The 14,696-nt window shown below is 31.4% G+C and overlaps 2 protein-coding genes across 4 annotated transcripts in view; one reads left to right on the forward strand and one right to left on the reverse strand.

The window, feature by feature from the left end:
* Nucleotides 1-499: 499 nt before the first annotated feature.
* Nucleotides 500-4,638, reverse strand: LOC146537462 (threonylcarbamoyladenosine tRNA methylthiotransferase). Its single transcript, XM_085188268.1, has 8 exons — nucleotides 4,432-4,638; nucleotides 4,054-4,228; nucleotides 3,535-3,692; nucleotides 2,878-3,144; nucleotides 2,314-2,479; nucleotides 1,667-1,774; nucleotides 1,267-1,432; nucleotides 500-969 (listed from the first exon to the last, which is right to left on the reverse strand). Exons 1-8 carry the CDS (start codon nucleotides 4,604-4,606, stop codon nucleotides 559-561), a joined length of 1,626 nt encoding a protein of 541 aa, XP_085044394.1. The 5' UTR covers nucleotides 4,607-4,638; the 3' UTR covers nucleotides 500-558.
* Nucleotides 4,639-6,147: 1,509 nt separating this feature from the next.
* The window catches only part of Tre1 (Trapped in endoderm 1), a 32,276-nt gene continuing 23,727 nt past the window's right edge, over nucleotides 6,148-14,696 (forward strand). For 2 of the 3 annotated variants that reach the window (XM_085188902.1, XM_085188904.1), the window contains exon 1: nucleotides 6,148-6,298. The gene's annotated coding sequence lies outside the window, so the exon portion shown is untranslated. The remainder of the gene's footprint in view (nucleotides 6,299-14,696) is intronic. The other variant, XM_085188903.1, reaches the window with a different exon arrangement.

The following is a 14,696-nucleotide window of genomic DNA, read 5'->3' on the forward strand; positions in this document are numbered from 1 at the left end:
GGGACAGTGTAATTTAAGAACTTATTTGAAGGAAAATGGTAAATTAAATACCATTTCCCTAATTAATTGTTTAGTTAATAAATCTTTAAAGCTTTACCAAAAATAATTATTGCTAAAAGTTAAATTAAGATTAGAATAGACTTTATTACAATTATTTATTACTTAAAATCTTAAGTATTAAACAAAAAAACAAAGTCAAACTATTGTATTTTCTTAAGAAATATACTCACAAAATGTTAACGTAACAATTAGTAACATCTATAAAATTCTCAAAGCAACAGCCAAGAACACAAAAACATTATAAAAATGTTGTTTTTTTTATTTGATATTTTTTTGATTAAATTATAAATTTTATTCAAAATAAAAAAATCAGCTTTACAACCAGTCGCACTTTGTGCCCCTGCGCTACGACTGGCCTCATATTTTTTATTTAAAAAAAAAGATATTTCCATGTTACTTATGAGACATTCTTAAATAAATAAATAATAAAAAACACAAAACACCTTAAAAAATATTTATTTTTTAAATCACTAAAATATACAATATTTACAATGAAATTTACAACAACATCCACAAAATCCTCAAAACAACAGCCAACAGCAGAAAATAAAAAGAAACCGGTATCTTAATTTTACCGTTTTTCGCTACTTTCTCCAAGCCGGACACTTCACCTTTCTTCAACGGAGAAGTCAAACCGGGCATTTTAGGTTTCTCCATTACTTCTCCAATCATGGAGAACTTCGTAGCCTCAATAATTTTCACTACAAGCATTTTCCCCATATATTCTTCCTTCTTTGGCACTAACACTTGTTCGTAAAATTCGTTATGAGATACAAAATAATTTTTATCGTGAGATACGTCTGTCACTAAAACTTCTTGTATTTGATTTACTTTGTGTCCGTAAGGTTCGTACGATCTGAAGAATTCTGATAGTTTTTTCGTACGTTTTTTTACTTCTTGTCCAGGGACCTAGAAAAAAATCGTTTATTATTAGATCTAATAATTTTTGTAGTTAGAACACTGGGCTCTTTTTAGTAGTTTATAGAAACTATATATTGACTCATATAAATGCATATTTTATAATGTATATTTTTGTATATAAAATATGATGATATATGAACTACTGGCACCTGGAATTATCAAGAAATACTGCTATTATAGAACACATGTGAAGAGTCCCACATAAACACGTCATGTGATCCCACATCCCCACATGTGATCTCATATTCACATATGTGATCTGGACGAGTCATAAAAATCACTTACCTTTGGCATTTTAGCAGCGGGAGTACCGGGTCTTGGGAAAAATTGATTTATAAATAAAGATGGAAACTTGTATTTCTCACAAAGACTCATTGTTTGTTGAAAATCTTCTTCAGTTTCAGTTGGAAAGCCACAGATTATATCCGTTGCTATTGTCATCCCTGGTACTCTGGAATTTAAACGATAAATTATTATGTAATATTTTAAGTGTTCATTTTTAATATGTTTTGTTTTTTATTAGCTTCATGCTGTATTCTGTACATAGCAAGTTGGGCGAAAGAAACCTGGGAAACTAGTGTCAAGACACTCCTTTGCTATAATAATAATAAAGGCACGTCCGCCAAATTCTTCGCTAAATAAATACAAATTTAAAAAAAACCAGCACATAATAAAATTTTCTTACTTTTCTCTTAAAAAATCGACAACTTGCTCGAAATCAGCTCTAGTGTATTCTCTTTTCATATCTGATAGCACCATATTACTACCTGATTGTACTGGAACATGGAGGAATCTGTGAAAATAATTAAAATAACATATTTTTTTATATCTTTATGCTATACTCTGCACAAGGCAGGGCAGGTAGGTGGAACCTGGGAACCTAGTGTTAAGATACTCAGTTCCTCATTTTCCAACACTTTTAAGTAATTCAATAAGTTTTCGGAAACCCGATGTCAAATCAATTTACAGTGGTAGACATGGGTAAACAACGATCAGATTTCCAAAAATGTATAATACTAAATATACGGGACTAATCCAGTTAAACAGCTTAATTTAAAATGTGTAATAATAGTGAACATCAAAGCTCTTATTATGTAAACGAGTTTAAGTTTTATTATATATACCTATAGATGTGAAAGTTTTGTGAATATGAATGCTTGTACCACTTTTAAGCAAAAAATACTCAAAAGATATAATCCATTGAAAATGGTAAAACTTTACAACTTACTCATCAAAATAATACATTTATGTAAAATTTTTAAATAATGTCACTATAATAAAACATTAAGTTTATGCGAGCCAGGCCCCATTTGCATTGCTATTAATACCTACTTATAAACTCTAGGGTGATGCATAATCTTAGCGACTTCCTCTAAATGTTCTAAAATGTACGGCGGGTTTGTCATACCGAGCCTCAGTCTACAGCCTTCTGGTATAACTTTAACTAATTTCCATAATAACTCTGGTAGAGACGTCCCTATATCACGCCCATATGTACCTAAAAAAATGCAAATAAAATAATGGAAGATGTACTTTTTACAATATTGTAGTATACAATTTATAAAGTATAAAATGTATATTTTACGAAACATTCACATATAAATTTTTGGTACATGGAGCAGGATATGCTACTTTACTCCATCACTCATCCGTGTACTGTTCAGAATTCAAACCATTACATGTTGATAGGCGGTACCTAAAGTACCGCCTTTCAACTATCCTACATACACACTTTTTTACCAGAATCGTTACAAAACCAAGATAATGAAAATAATTCCACCAAGTTTACAGTCAGAAACTGTATCGCTGCACCATGATACGACGGCTTGAAACTTATTTGTGCAGTGCCACAGGAAAGCATAAAATGTATATGATTTAAAAAAACCAATACATTACCAGTATCCTCGCTGGTCAGCCATATTTCACAGACACCCTCTTTGAAAGACTGTCGAGCTCTCTCAACAATTTCCTCTGGAGGATAACTTCCAAGTTCACCTCTAGCATGTTTAGTTTTGCAATATGTGCATTGATTTAAACAACCTGTGTTAATTGGTATTATTTCTATTAGAGGGTTTTTTCTTACTTTAGGTAGTAAGAGGGAGGCTCCCCCTGCTTTACGACCTTGTTCGGTTTTCTTTTGACCAAATAGACGGACTGTGTGACCTATATATAAAAATAAGTTCGCTATAATTTATTATCTATATCAAATAATATATATCAAAATTTATTTATTCAAATATTAAGTGGTTATCATATAGACTGTATATGCTATTTGTATATTTGTTAAGTAATTACTCAGCAACTTATAAATTAATTTTGATATTTTTTTTCTATGCATCAGTGGTAGTCTAAAAATATCTTTTTTTGCAATTATACATATCTACATCAATTTATGCTAAGACTTTCTCTCATCTTTATATAACATAACTACATATAAAACTACACTTAAAAGTGTATACTTGCTTTCATATTAATATTTGAGAAGAAACTTAAAAAAAAAATTATATGATTTTGTATATTATGTTAAGATATCTAAAACTAATAACAAATCACCTTTTAAAGTCTCCTCAACAATTTCAACAATTCTATCAATCTGTTGGACGCCTACTACACTGAGACCTTGCAAGTAGCTTGCTTTTGGAGCACCTTGAGGTACACAGCCAGCAACCACTATGTGTATACCACGGCTTTGACCTAGCTCTATTTCATTTCTGTAAAAAAATTTTTCGTAATTAAACAAAAATTTACTGAAGGTAATTATATTGCATAGCAGAACTTACCACAATAACAACAAGTTTCCAGAATCTACACTAGACTTTGACAGGTAAGATAAAATATCTCTCTCTATATCTCTCCATAATCAAAATCAATAAATATAATTATTTCGATTATGTCATTACAAGCACTTTTAAATCATCAAGTTACATATTAATCTAAGTCTTATAATCCTAGATTTCTTAAGTTTTTTTTTTAAATAATGTATGTTATTATTACTTAAAGTATTTACTACATAAATTAAAATATAGCTACAGATACACTTTACTTAAAATATAATTGTAAATATAAACTTACTTAAAATGATCTTCAGATGGACTTTTTACAGTACATGAGTTAAGTAGCCACAACTGTGCTTGCCATTTATCTTCTGTCAATTTATAGCCATGAGCTGCTAACAAACCTGCCATATATTCTGAATCTGAGTTATTGTGGGCGCATCCCCATGTTTTAACATATATTGTTTGAGTTCCTGTAATGTCATGAAATAATTAAATTATACTTACTCAAATGTAATGTTCAACAAGTACATTTACGTTTAAAACACTACCTATGTGCGATTTATATGATAGCACATAATGACAACATGACCGTAAATAACTATTACCTGCTTTTTATTTAAAATAAAAAGATATAGAACAAATAATAATAACAATGTTTATTTTTAGGTTATACCTGGCACAACACTTTCCAAAACTATCTTTTCCACAGTTTCAACATCCTTATTTTCACGTTTCTTTGAGCGTACGCTAACATTTTTTCGACTCGCATATCTCTCTTTTGGTGTTATATCTTGTGAAGATATCAAATCTTCGATATCGTCAATGAATTCTGAAACAGCGCCTGGCATGATCACAATTTGTTTTGGTTGAGAATCGAGATTATTTATTATCTGTTATTTTTGACATAATTTTGACAGACACTTTAACGTTCAAAAATAATATATTACTTCAACAAAAAAAGTGTAGCAATATGCTTTACTAAGCATTCTAAAATATTTTCAATACGGTATGTTAAATCATTTACAATAAGTAGCAATTCGAAAACTAATAAAACTGATGATGTAAACCTTTATGGCAGATAGAGATACAAAAGGTGTAGCTTACTACGTACGTTTCTATTACCAAATTGTAATACAGATCTCAACTTAATTCTAATCTAACTTTAATTCTTCTTAATCCTAATATAAATAGATAAATCGTTATTTATTCGAACATTTCTCAAGAAAAGATAAATTAAGGAAAGAAACTAAATAATATGATCTACCAATGTTATAAAATATGTAACGTACAAATATATCCTTGAATAATATCTTATTCTGGTTACTTTATTATAACCAGCTTGCTTTAGCTTAAATAGGGTACCTATTTATATAGGTTAAATTTTGTTTGTGAGATATAATTCTCGCGATTTTTATTTTTCATTTTATTGTTTTTGTTATAATATGTTTTTATATATTTCAGTTCAGTTCGATACATAGTCGTTAATACGTACAGTTTACAAATAGATAATTTATTGGTCACTTATTTGTTATTGTACAAACTCTTATTAACAATATTTAAGAACCAACGAGCAACTGGATGTTCAGTACCGCCATTATCTAAAAATATTATTATTTTATATTAAGACTTCATATAAACCTTTGCCACAAGTTATTACAAACCATTTAAACTTAATAATAAAAAAGATGCGTATAAAAAGATTCATTACAATGGGACCCCAATAAAATTGTGGCTTCCGATTAATAATAGCATAAAATTCGTTCGAGACGTTCACAAATGATATCTATTTTGAACCTTAAAAGTGATAAAATAAGAAACAAAATTAAATGTCAAATAATGTGAGTATTATAGGTGTTTGTATGTGACAATAGGTCGTACAGCTGCTATGGATACCCTTGGCCTTACTGATCAACTTTGGCGCCTTTTATCCTGTTCAATCGTTGAATATATAAATAAAATTTATTTGGTATACAAATGCGATATTTAAATTACAATAACATATTTTTAGATATAGCAAAACTAAGTTGAAGTTTGCCGGTACTTGAACACAATTTATTTTATACGTAAATAAATAATTATCGTCATAAAAGTTTTACTTCAAAAAGTATTTTGTTGTAAAATATATCAAATATCAAACAGTATTCAATTCATTAAAAAAGTGCTTAGTATAAGATAATTATAATTTAGCAAAATTTACATTGCATTGTGTATATATATGTGTGTATATATGAATATGAGCCTAATCGCCAAGTTTTTGACAAAATGCATATAATGAAAATATTTTTTCAACCTAATACTGTAACAATTTGTAAACAATTTTAAAATAAGGCTTTATACAATATAATTACAACCCTAGTTAATCCTTTAATTCCCGCTTTCCCGCCATTTACCATCTGTCAGTTAGTGGTGCGCGGAACGTCGATAGAGGAGGGTGTGTTGTCTGTCAGATTTCTAACTGTGTCGTGTTTCGTGAAGATTTTGTTTAAAACTGTGATTGATTTTGTTTTGTGTAATATTTAGAATTATTTTATAATAAGTATGTAAGTAAATATGTTTTTTTTTAATAAAACTTTATGAAGATAAATATTTTAAAAATAATATAAATACGGTTTGTCAAATTGCAAGTTTAAATGACATAATATTTCGGCTTACAAAACTATAATTATCTACGTGCTTACAATACAAATAATTATAATAACAAAAACTTATACTTGCTAAATTATACAGTGATTTTACTAAGAATCTTGATTTTGTTCTATTGTTTTTGAGAGTATACCCATTTTTTATGAATACCCTATTGTCTTTTTGGTTTAAAAGAGGATGTTATTTTCTACCCATTTTTACTGACTTATCTTACTATTTTTTCTACATGGCCGAATACCTATTTAAGCTTTATATTCCACCCACAATATAAAAAATCACAGAATTTACCATATAACAGATATTCATAAAAAATAATAGCGATCATTTACAAGATCTTGTTTTGCGGCATTTCAAAACTGTCAATGGTTGCTATGCAATTCAACGAAACTGTGTAATTAATAAAAATGGAACTTTTTTTATAATCTATTTATTTTACCGTAATTTATTGTTCTTATTGTAATAATATTTATTCCCGCATTCACGTAATTTATAATGTTTACAGATAATTTATGTGTATAAAATTCATTCTTATACAAAGTTAAGGCTGTAAAAAGAGAGCACATTGGCACGCATGATAGATCTTTGGCCCCTTTTTTGGTTTCTTAAAAAAATAAACGGTCTCCGCACGCGCCACGGCCACCTGCCGCCATGCATTGTCTATTACAATGTATTTCCCAAAATATTACATAACATTTGTAACTAGTAACAAAAAATAACATAAGTTAGTTCTAACTTATGTTAGCTCTTGAGAATATTAATTAACTCAACTAAATTATCATTGATTTTATTTTTTTCATTAAGTTGATATTGGACTTATTCTTCTTCTTATTGAAATGCAAATGCATTTGGTTTTTAATTGCACCACACAGCGCTATTATCTCTCTGTTCGTAGGCCTGTCTGTTATTCTTAAAGTGAAGACAAGATGAAAGTACTCAAGATTTGGTTGCGATTTTAGGAGGAAATTTTATCATGGGTCAAAAGTTATCTAATGTGACCCAAATACATCTGCAAATATGAATATAACCTATTAAAATTTATCAACACAATGTGTTTAATTAACATTAACGATTATATTATTACAAATAAGAGAATGGTGAATTTAGTAACAATTTTAAGTTCTCAGTATTTTTTTACAACTCTTTGCTATTGCTATTAGCTTTATTCAAAGACAACTTATTTAATGCTTGCTAGTTATGTTTTTTTAAATATTCATTATTCACTCATCTCCCACAGTACACCAATTTAATATGTAGTTAATATTTATACTCCAGACCCCTCGTTCCGTCCAGTTTTCGAGACATTGTGTGTTAAGCGGCGAAATTCAACGCCGCTATTTGTCTTCCTACCAGAGAGAGACAATGAAAGCACAATTCCTTGAATCGTTACGTTCACCTTTTTCTCTATCATTGGTGCTCACCACCACTACACCAGGACGGACTCACTAAAATTGAAATAAAAACAAATAAAAAAACTGTACAATAGGCCACGTCACGAATTTGATTCATATTTATTTTTATCTTAATTGTACAGATCTTAGATAATCACCTATGACTCTTTTGTGATATAAATAGAATTATATCATACTTGCGTGTTTATGGCAAATAATAAACAGTTATAGCTTTAATCTTGACTGTCACGTGAATGTCTTGATCTCTTAAAACTAAGTTCCCTTTGCACCGTGAAAGATCGGGATACAGCGTGAAACTTTTTCCCGCATATAGCAGTATAATCAGAGGAAGCCTAATGCTTAGATACCTTACCCAATTTCCGGTGATGGTCTCTACGCAGCACTTTGTCTACCAGATCTAGGAAATGAAAATAATTCTTTCTTTCAATTTGAAATAAAACCACAAGTATCGCTTTTACGCTCAGTTGCAGTCTATACTACGACGACCATATAATGTTTTTTAAAATTAATAATTCCATTCATAAGTGATGCTATCATGGCGTTCTTTTCTTTGGGTTCCACGCATTGGCACAATGCGCCGTTGGGTTCCGATACCTGATAATGTAGGTAATGTGCGGAAAGTGTAAAATCGAGTAATTTGTTTGTTTTTTCTACCTAGTCTCAATTGAGGTTAAAAATAAGTAACCTAAGAATGTATGTTTAAATTTAACTTCCTAGCATTACTTATCTTTTAAGCGATACTTCTAGTTTAATATTTTGTTAGGTTAAACGCGCTAATCTCAGATATTAAAATTCAAATTGCAAAAGTATTTTTTTTGTATAGTCCATTTATCTAGGCAAAGTAGATATATAATATAGTAGGTATAGCCTATAAACCCTACACTATAGTCCGTGGACCTACTAATTATGATATTTGGCACGAAGTAAGAACTTACTGTACAAATAAAGGAAAAAATCTAAAAAGTGTACACTTATAGATATTTTATAGAGGAAAACACCTATTACAAACTTATAATTGTATGGGCGCAAACTTAGATTTGTCAGCTGTTTTTTATAAGTTGCACTTCCCGTTGAGTTACATTCCTGAAATTGGTACGGAACGGTCGACAAGTGAAAATGTCAAATATGAAAAAAATTAAAACGAATATATAATATTACTAAAGGGTTGCCTGGAAGAGCTCACATGTGGTGATAAGGCCGCCTTTATACCATTTTTCATTTGTTTTATCTTGTATCTATTTTATAATAAATACTAAGCAGATTGGCAGAATCTTCGAACACCTTCATAATATTATTTATTTATTACGTCGTGGGACGAACCTTCACATGATGACGTGGATGACTTTATTCGTCATGAGATGATTCAGACCGAAAAACCAATTTCGTACCACACACCTACAAAATAAAATATAATGGACATACCTACAATAAAATTATAATTTTTACTAATATCACCGAGACATCAGTACATATCTGTTTTTAATTTCTTTTTATTTGCAATATGTAGGTATTCTTATATTTTTAATATATATAATATTTACTTTGTTAATTTGGTAAAATATATTTTTATATATACTTTTTTTGGGAATTTAGGTCAATATGCCTAATATAGATATAGATATTTAGGTATATACCTAAACAATTATCTGTTACCAAGAATATGTTAACCATTGCGTCATATAACACTAATTACCAGACGGGTAAGTGGCCTAGATGCACAAATTACTCGCTATGTACAGTAATTACTTACATAATATACGAAAAATTGTCATTTTAAAAATCTATCAATAAAATCTGTTAAATAAATTATAGATCATATATTTGAGCCCGTCGTTTGTGGGTTGCTATTCGGGGGAATTAGTGTTATGACACTCCGATCATGACGAACGGGCCATTATCGAATCATTGACAGGAAATGACCCAATCTAACCAGTGGGACTCGAACCCACAACTGCGCAACGAAATGAAGAAGAACTTTATTTGCTTCACGCTGTTGCCCGAATGTATCAGGATAGGCAGAGGAAGCCTAGTGTTAAGAAATCGTTCCCTACTTTCCGCCGAATTCTTTGACACCAGAGCGCAAAATTAAAATTAAATATTTAATTTTCTTACGTGGGAATTGAACCCACACCATTCGCGTTCACACACGCATGGCCACCTGCGTCACGACTGGCCTCAACGGCTACTATATCTATATACAAAAAAAAAAGAAAACCCAGTAAACTTGTAGATTAACAGCTTAACCTCGACAGTGTCCATCGAAACGTCGATCTAAACGTTTCATTTGCCCAGCTAACCTTAAATAAGCTTAGGGTGTTTACCCGAGGCGATAAAATGCACATAAAGTAGGGGATGGGGGAAGTATAGGGGAAGTAGTCTCAAGGGACGATTTGGCAATCAATAAATTGCATGTTTAATGACCCTTGCCAATTTCGCTCGCATTTATGTCTATGTTGTTTATTTATTTTCGTAGTATGTTTAGTGTAATACTTTTAAGCTGGCCGGGTTTTGGCAATAAGAAAACGTAATTGATATCACGAAATAAAAGTGGTAAGAGATCCAGTGGAGACTTCGGTTGACCTTCGCGAAGTCTGTGTCGATGATACTGAAGGAAGCTCTCTCTGGCTACTCCCCCTAGATTAAAACATGAAGCTAAAACAAAGTAATATCAGCGATCTTTCTCATGAATAAGGCTTAAAAATTTTCGGAATCCAACGAAATGTTCGATCAGAATTGAATTGAATTAAGTTATTGTCTTACATGTTTAATTTTCATAATAATTTAAGAGTGGATCTTAAATTTTTTATGCATATTTAGATTTGTCCAATAATTAGATAATATGAAACGGGAAACAGAAAAAGGGCTATAATTAATAGAAATTAAATATTTTAGCTGCAAAACAAAAAAGTATTATCGATAACTTGACGTCATAATAATGCATTCATGATAAATTAAGAACCGGATCTCCTACTTACGTCTTACGGCACTGCAAATTTAGATGATGAATTAAGTTTAATATTTTACTAATTTCTAAACTCTAAAAGCAATATGTTCTCCATTATCCATTTATGTTAAAGACTTGTAGACGTTGTTTAGAATTAAAGAAATAGCAAAGTGAAAATCGAACCTTGAACCATAGCTCAAGGAAGGCTTCAATTATATATGTGTAATAAATATTTGATCTATTTTCGGGGTATGCCCCGAAACGACAGTAATAATAAAAATAAATTAATTTTTCATTAAATAATAAACTAAAATTTGTTTACGAAACGGGCCGACGTTTCTGCTCGAGTACTGAGATCGATACGTGCTTATACTAAAATACAGGCACTCGATGAACGTCCAGCTGTCTATTACGTCAAACGTCTAACATCGGTTTTTATTGAATCCTTATTGCATTATTATGATCGAGGAAAAGCTAGTAACTAGTCGACTGCCTAGTGTTCTACTAACCAAGTCGAAGAAATTTGCCTTAGCAAGGCTTCTTAGCGTGGAACTTATATTTTTGCAGCTTGGTTCCAAAGCTTAGGCAAAAAAGAAGATAGTGTCGACACTTCTTTCTCTACTTTTCGCCCGATTTCAATTCTTGTGTTGAGTTATAGAACTAAACATCGCACTGTATTCAAAAACTGGTTTTCAATCCCATAGTTTCGCCTTCAATATTTAACCCCATGAAACTGATCCAAGACAGAATTATTTAAAATTTCTAAATATTATTTACAAAGATTTATCCATTACAATTTGATGAAAGAAAGATTGAAATCCATTTTATATACTGTGAACAAATTTAGGTCACTCCTGTACTGAGGGCTACTTGATCAAATTTGATTGATGTGGTCGGTTTGATGTATTAATATAAATTTTACTTATAAACAAAAAGGCCCTGAATAGTTCTCAAAGCTAATGGTGTTAATTTAGTTACGTTTTCTTTTAAGTAGTAGATACAAACCTTGGTTTAAATATATATCGATCGTCTCAAAAAGATATTACTTAATGATAAATTTACGATTTTCGTAACATATGATTAACATGTAAACAATCTACATTTTTTTACATTTCTACATTTTAATTAACTTTTCCCGCTAAACTGTTCCTATGTTAAGATTCCAGAATTCAGCGGAAAATGGGGAACGGAAGTGTCTACTAGGTTACCAGGTTCCCACTGATTACACTGCTTTGTGCGGGATACAGCGTGAATGTGTAATAAAAAATGTATAAATTTAAAAGAATTGTTTTTTATCAGGTCAATCCGTCTTTCATTTGTCGTCCAGTCGAAGATATTGTATGTTAGGAAGCTTATCGGAACATATCCAAAAAACATTTATTTTTTTACAGAAAAAATAGAAAAGGTCGAAGATACATAAAATAGTTAGTTAAACGCAATACTCAGTAATGGACACAGCTCTTAGCAAATTAGTGATGTTCGCAAACAGCACAGCACTCGATGAAATTGAATTGACATCTGTCATTAACGATAACACGATCAGGTGTCGCTTTACGGAAACAGCCACATCCCTTTTAAGGTGATAATTAATTGTCATTTATAGTTCTTTTTTCTTATCTGTGGATAAGGAAATTTTAAAATAATTGAAAAGAAATGGATCAAGATCTTCATGAATGTTTTAAGCAATAACAAAACTAAGAGATTATTGTGGATTCGATTCTCATTCGGGAGAATATACATATATAGATAAATAGAATGTTTGGTTTGCCTTGTCTGCTTAGGCGGGTACGTAGGTTAGGTACGTATCTAATTGTTATAGAAGTTCAGCTAGCAATAAATGTATCCCTACCAACCTAGATGCATGCGTCTTTATATAAATGAAACAAGGCTTCCCTAATCTAAAATTAAATATAATTTCTAATTAATATTAAGTTTCGTTCCCCACTTTCCGCCGAATCCCTGAAGTACAGCTGGTTGCGAGGCGGAACGAATAATTTAATATTTCATTCCCTCGAGTTGGACTCGAACCCAAAACCGTCGCATCTATGCGATAAACAACCTCTATTCAACCTCCAGTCAATATTAATGCTTTACTTTGTCCAATTATAACTGGCATTTGTATCTTAGACTATAACGTTAGTCATCGCATATTTTAAATGATTATAACAATTGATACTATCGTGGCGTGTAAACGCGACGGTAGATTGGCTTTCCACTCGCCCCGTTAACAACATAAAGCGCGACATTGAGCTCACCACTCAACAGTCTCCAAAATCAACCATAAATTAGGAAATGGACTAGTACCTACAGAAGGAACCTAATATTAAGGGACCTCCTTAATATTAGGTTCCCTCTGCATTCCCAGCTAAGTGTGAGACAGCGTGGAGCTAAAACAATACGAATTAGCATCACCCATCATACATTTTTATTGAACAGTCATACAAACCTATAAAATATATAAGATACAGTATTCACACTCCAAGCCAAGGGCACAGCTTATCGAGGGCGGCCAACAATAGCTGAATACAAATAGCGTTTAATAAACTTATAATGATCGACAAACTATACATAATGACAACACTTACGAGTGCCGCGCTTATTCCTGGACTCATTCAAAGGATGGGTGATATTTTAGCATATTATACACGCAGGGGCACAAGTGTGTCACTGGATATGGTTGTGGGTTCGATTCCCACTAGAATAATTTGAATGTTAAATATTTGCATTTGTTCGGTCTGGAGTCGAGGCAGAGAACGGCGTTGAGTTTCGCAGGATTGTCTTAACTCTAGGTTCCGTCTGCATACTCCGCTGTGTGCGGGATATATCCCGCAACTCTATAGAGTGAAGCTAAAAAAGGTCCAAGGATAGGTGACATTTCAGCAATTATACAGGGTGGAAGAGGCAGCGCTTCTTTTATTGAAACTGCGTATAGGGTAATATATTTCAAACCCACCCCTAAGAAATTAATCAAAGTACCTCAATAGTTTGGACGTAGGATTTTTTTTTCATTTTACGATTTTTATCCATACCTGTATTTCGTGTGACGCACACATACGTGTGCGACGTTTCCGATTTGACAGGTAAGTGTGTCTTGCCTATGTTATACTTTACAAATGACGTTTATTTTAAAACGATAATTTTATTATTTATTTTGTTTGAAAAAATAACTTTTTCATTTTTGGGAATTATTTTTTTTTCAGAATTATATTATTCTTTTATAGAGTAGTTAAAACTGTGGTTTCATTTAAAGTGGTGCTGACAATTCCACCCTGTATAAAAAAAATGGTATATATGTATTACGTTCCATTGTAAACGTGATGATTATGGTTTCGATCCACATTCAAGGAAGTAAATTATTTTCTCTTCGCTGCTGTAGTAAGAAGTTGCGATCTTAACTCGTGTTCCGTCACTCAACACGCCTTATTAGCTTGAAAAGCGGAGAATGGAGCATCTTGACACTAGGCTCCCTCTTGCTAAAAGGAATATAGCGTGAAACTGAAAAAAAAACATTAGATTTTAAAAACAGAAGTATTCCAATACTATTATAATCAAGACATAAGTAAACAATGTGTACAGCAGCAAATATATACAGACAGCTCGCACGTTGAAAAGAGTTGAACGATTAATGAAACCAGCCTACGCTTTATCAAATTTATTACTCGAATAATATATTACTGTTAGCATAAATTGTTTATTATAGATTACAAATATGGATAATAATACCAATTATATTTGTTTTTGCTGCTATTATCGACACCTACGAGTATGGCGTAGTGTCTTAATTTTCTGTCTTGATTTAACTTTCCATCAATTATTTTCTAGCTTCACGTTATAATACACAGATAGCAAGGGCAGAAGGAAATTGGGAACCTGGTATTAAGACAAACAGATTCCTATTAAGATATTTCCGTTATCCACTTTCGTTCATAGTTTTTTAACAAT

The sequence above is a fragment of the Heliconius melpomene genome, chromosome 7, assembly GCF_056956725.1.
Source record: "Heliconius melpomene rosina isolate 202511_hmr_F chromosome 7, ASM5695672v1, whole genome shotgun sequence".
Taxonomy (NCBI): domain Eukaryota; kingdom Metazoa; phylum Arthropoda; class Insecta; order Lepidoptera; family Nymphalidae; genus Heliconius; species Heliconius melpomene.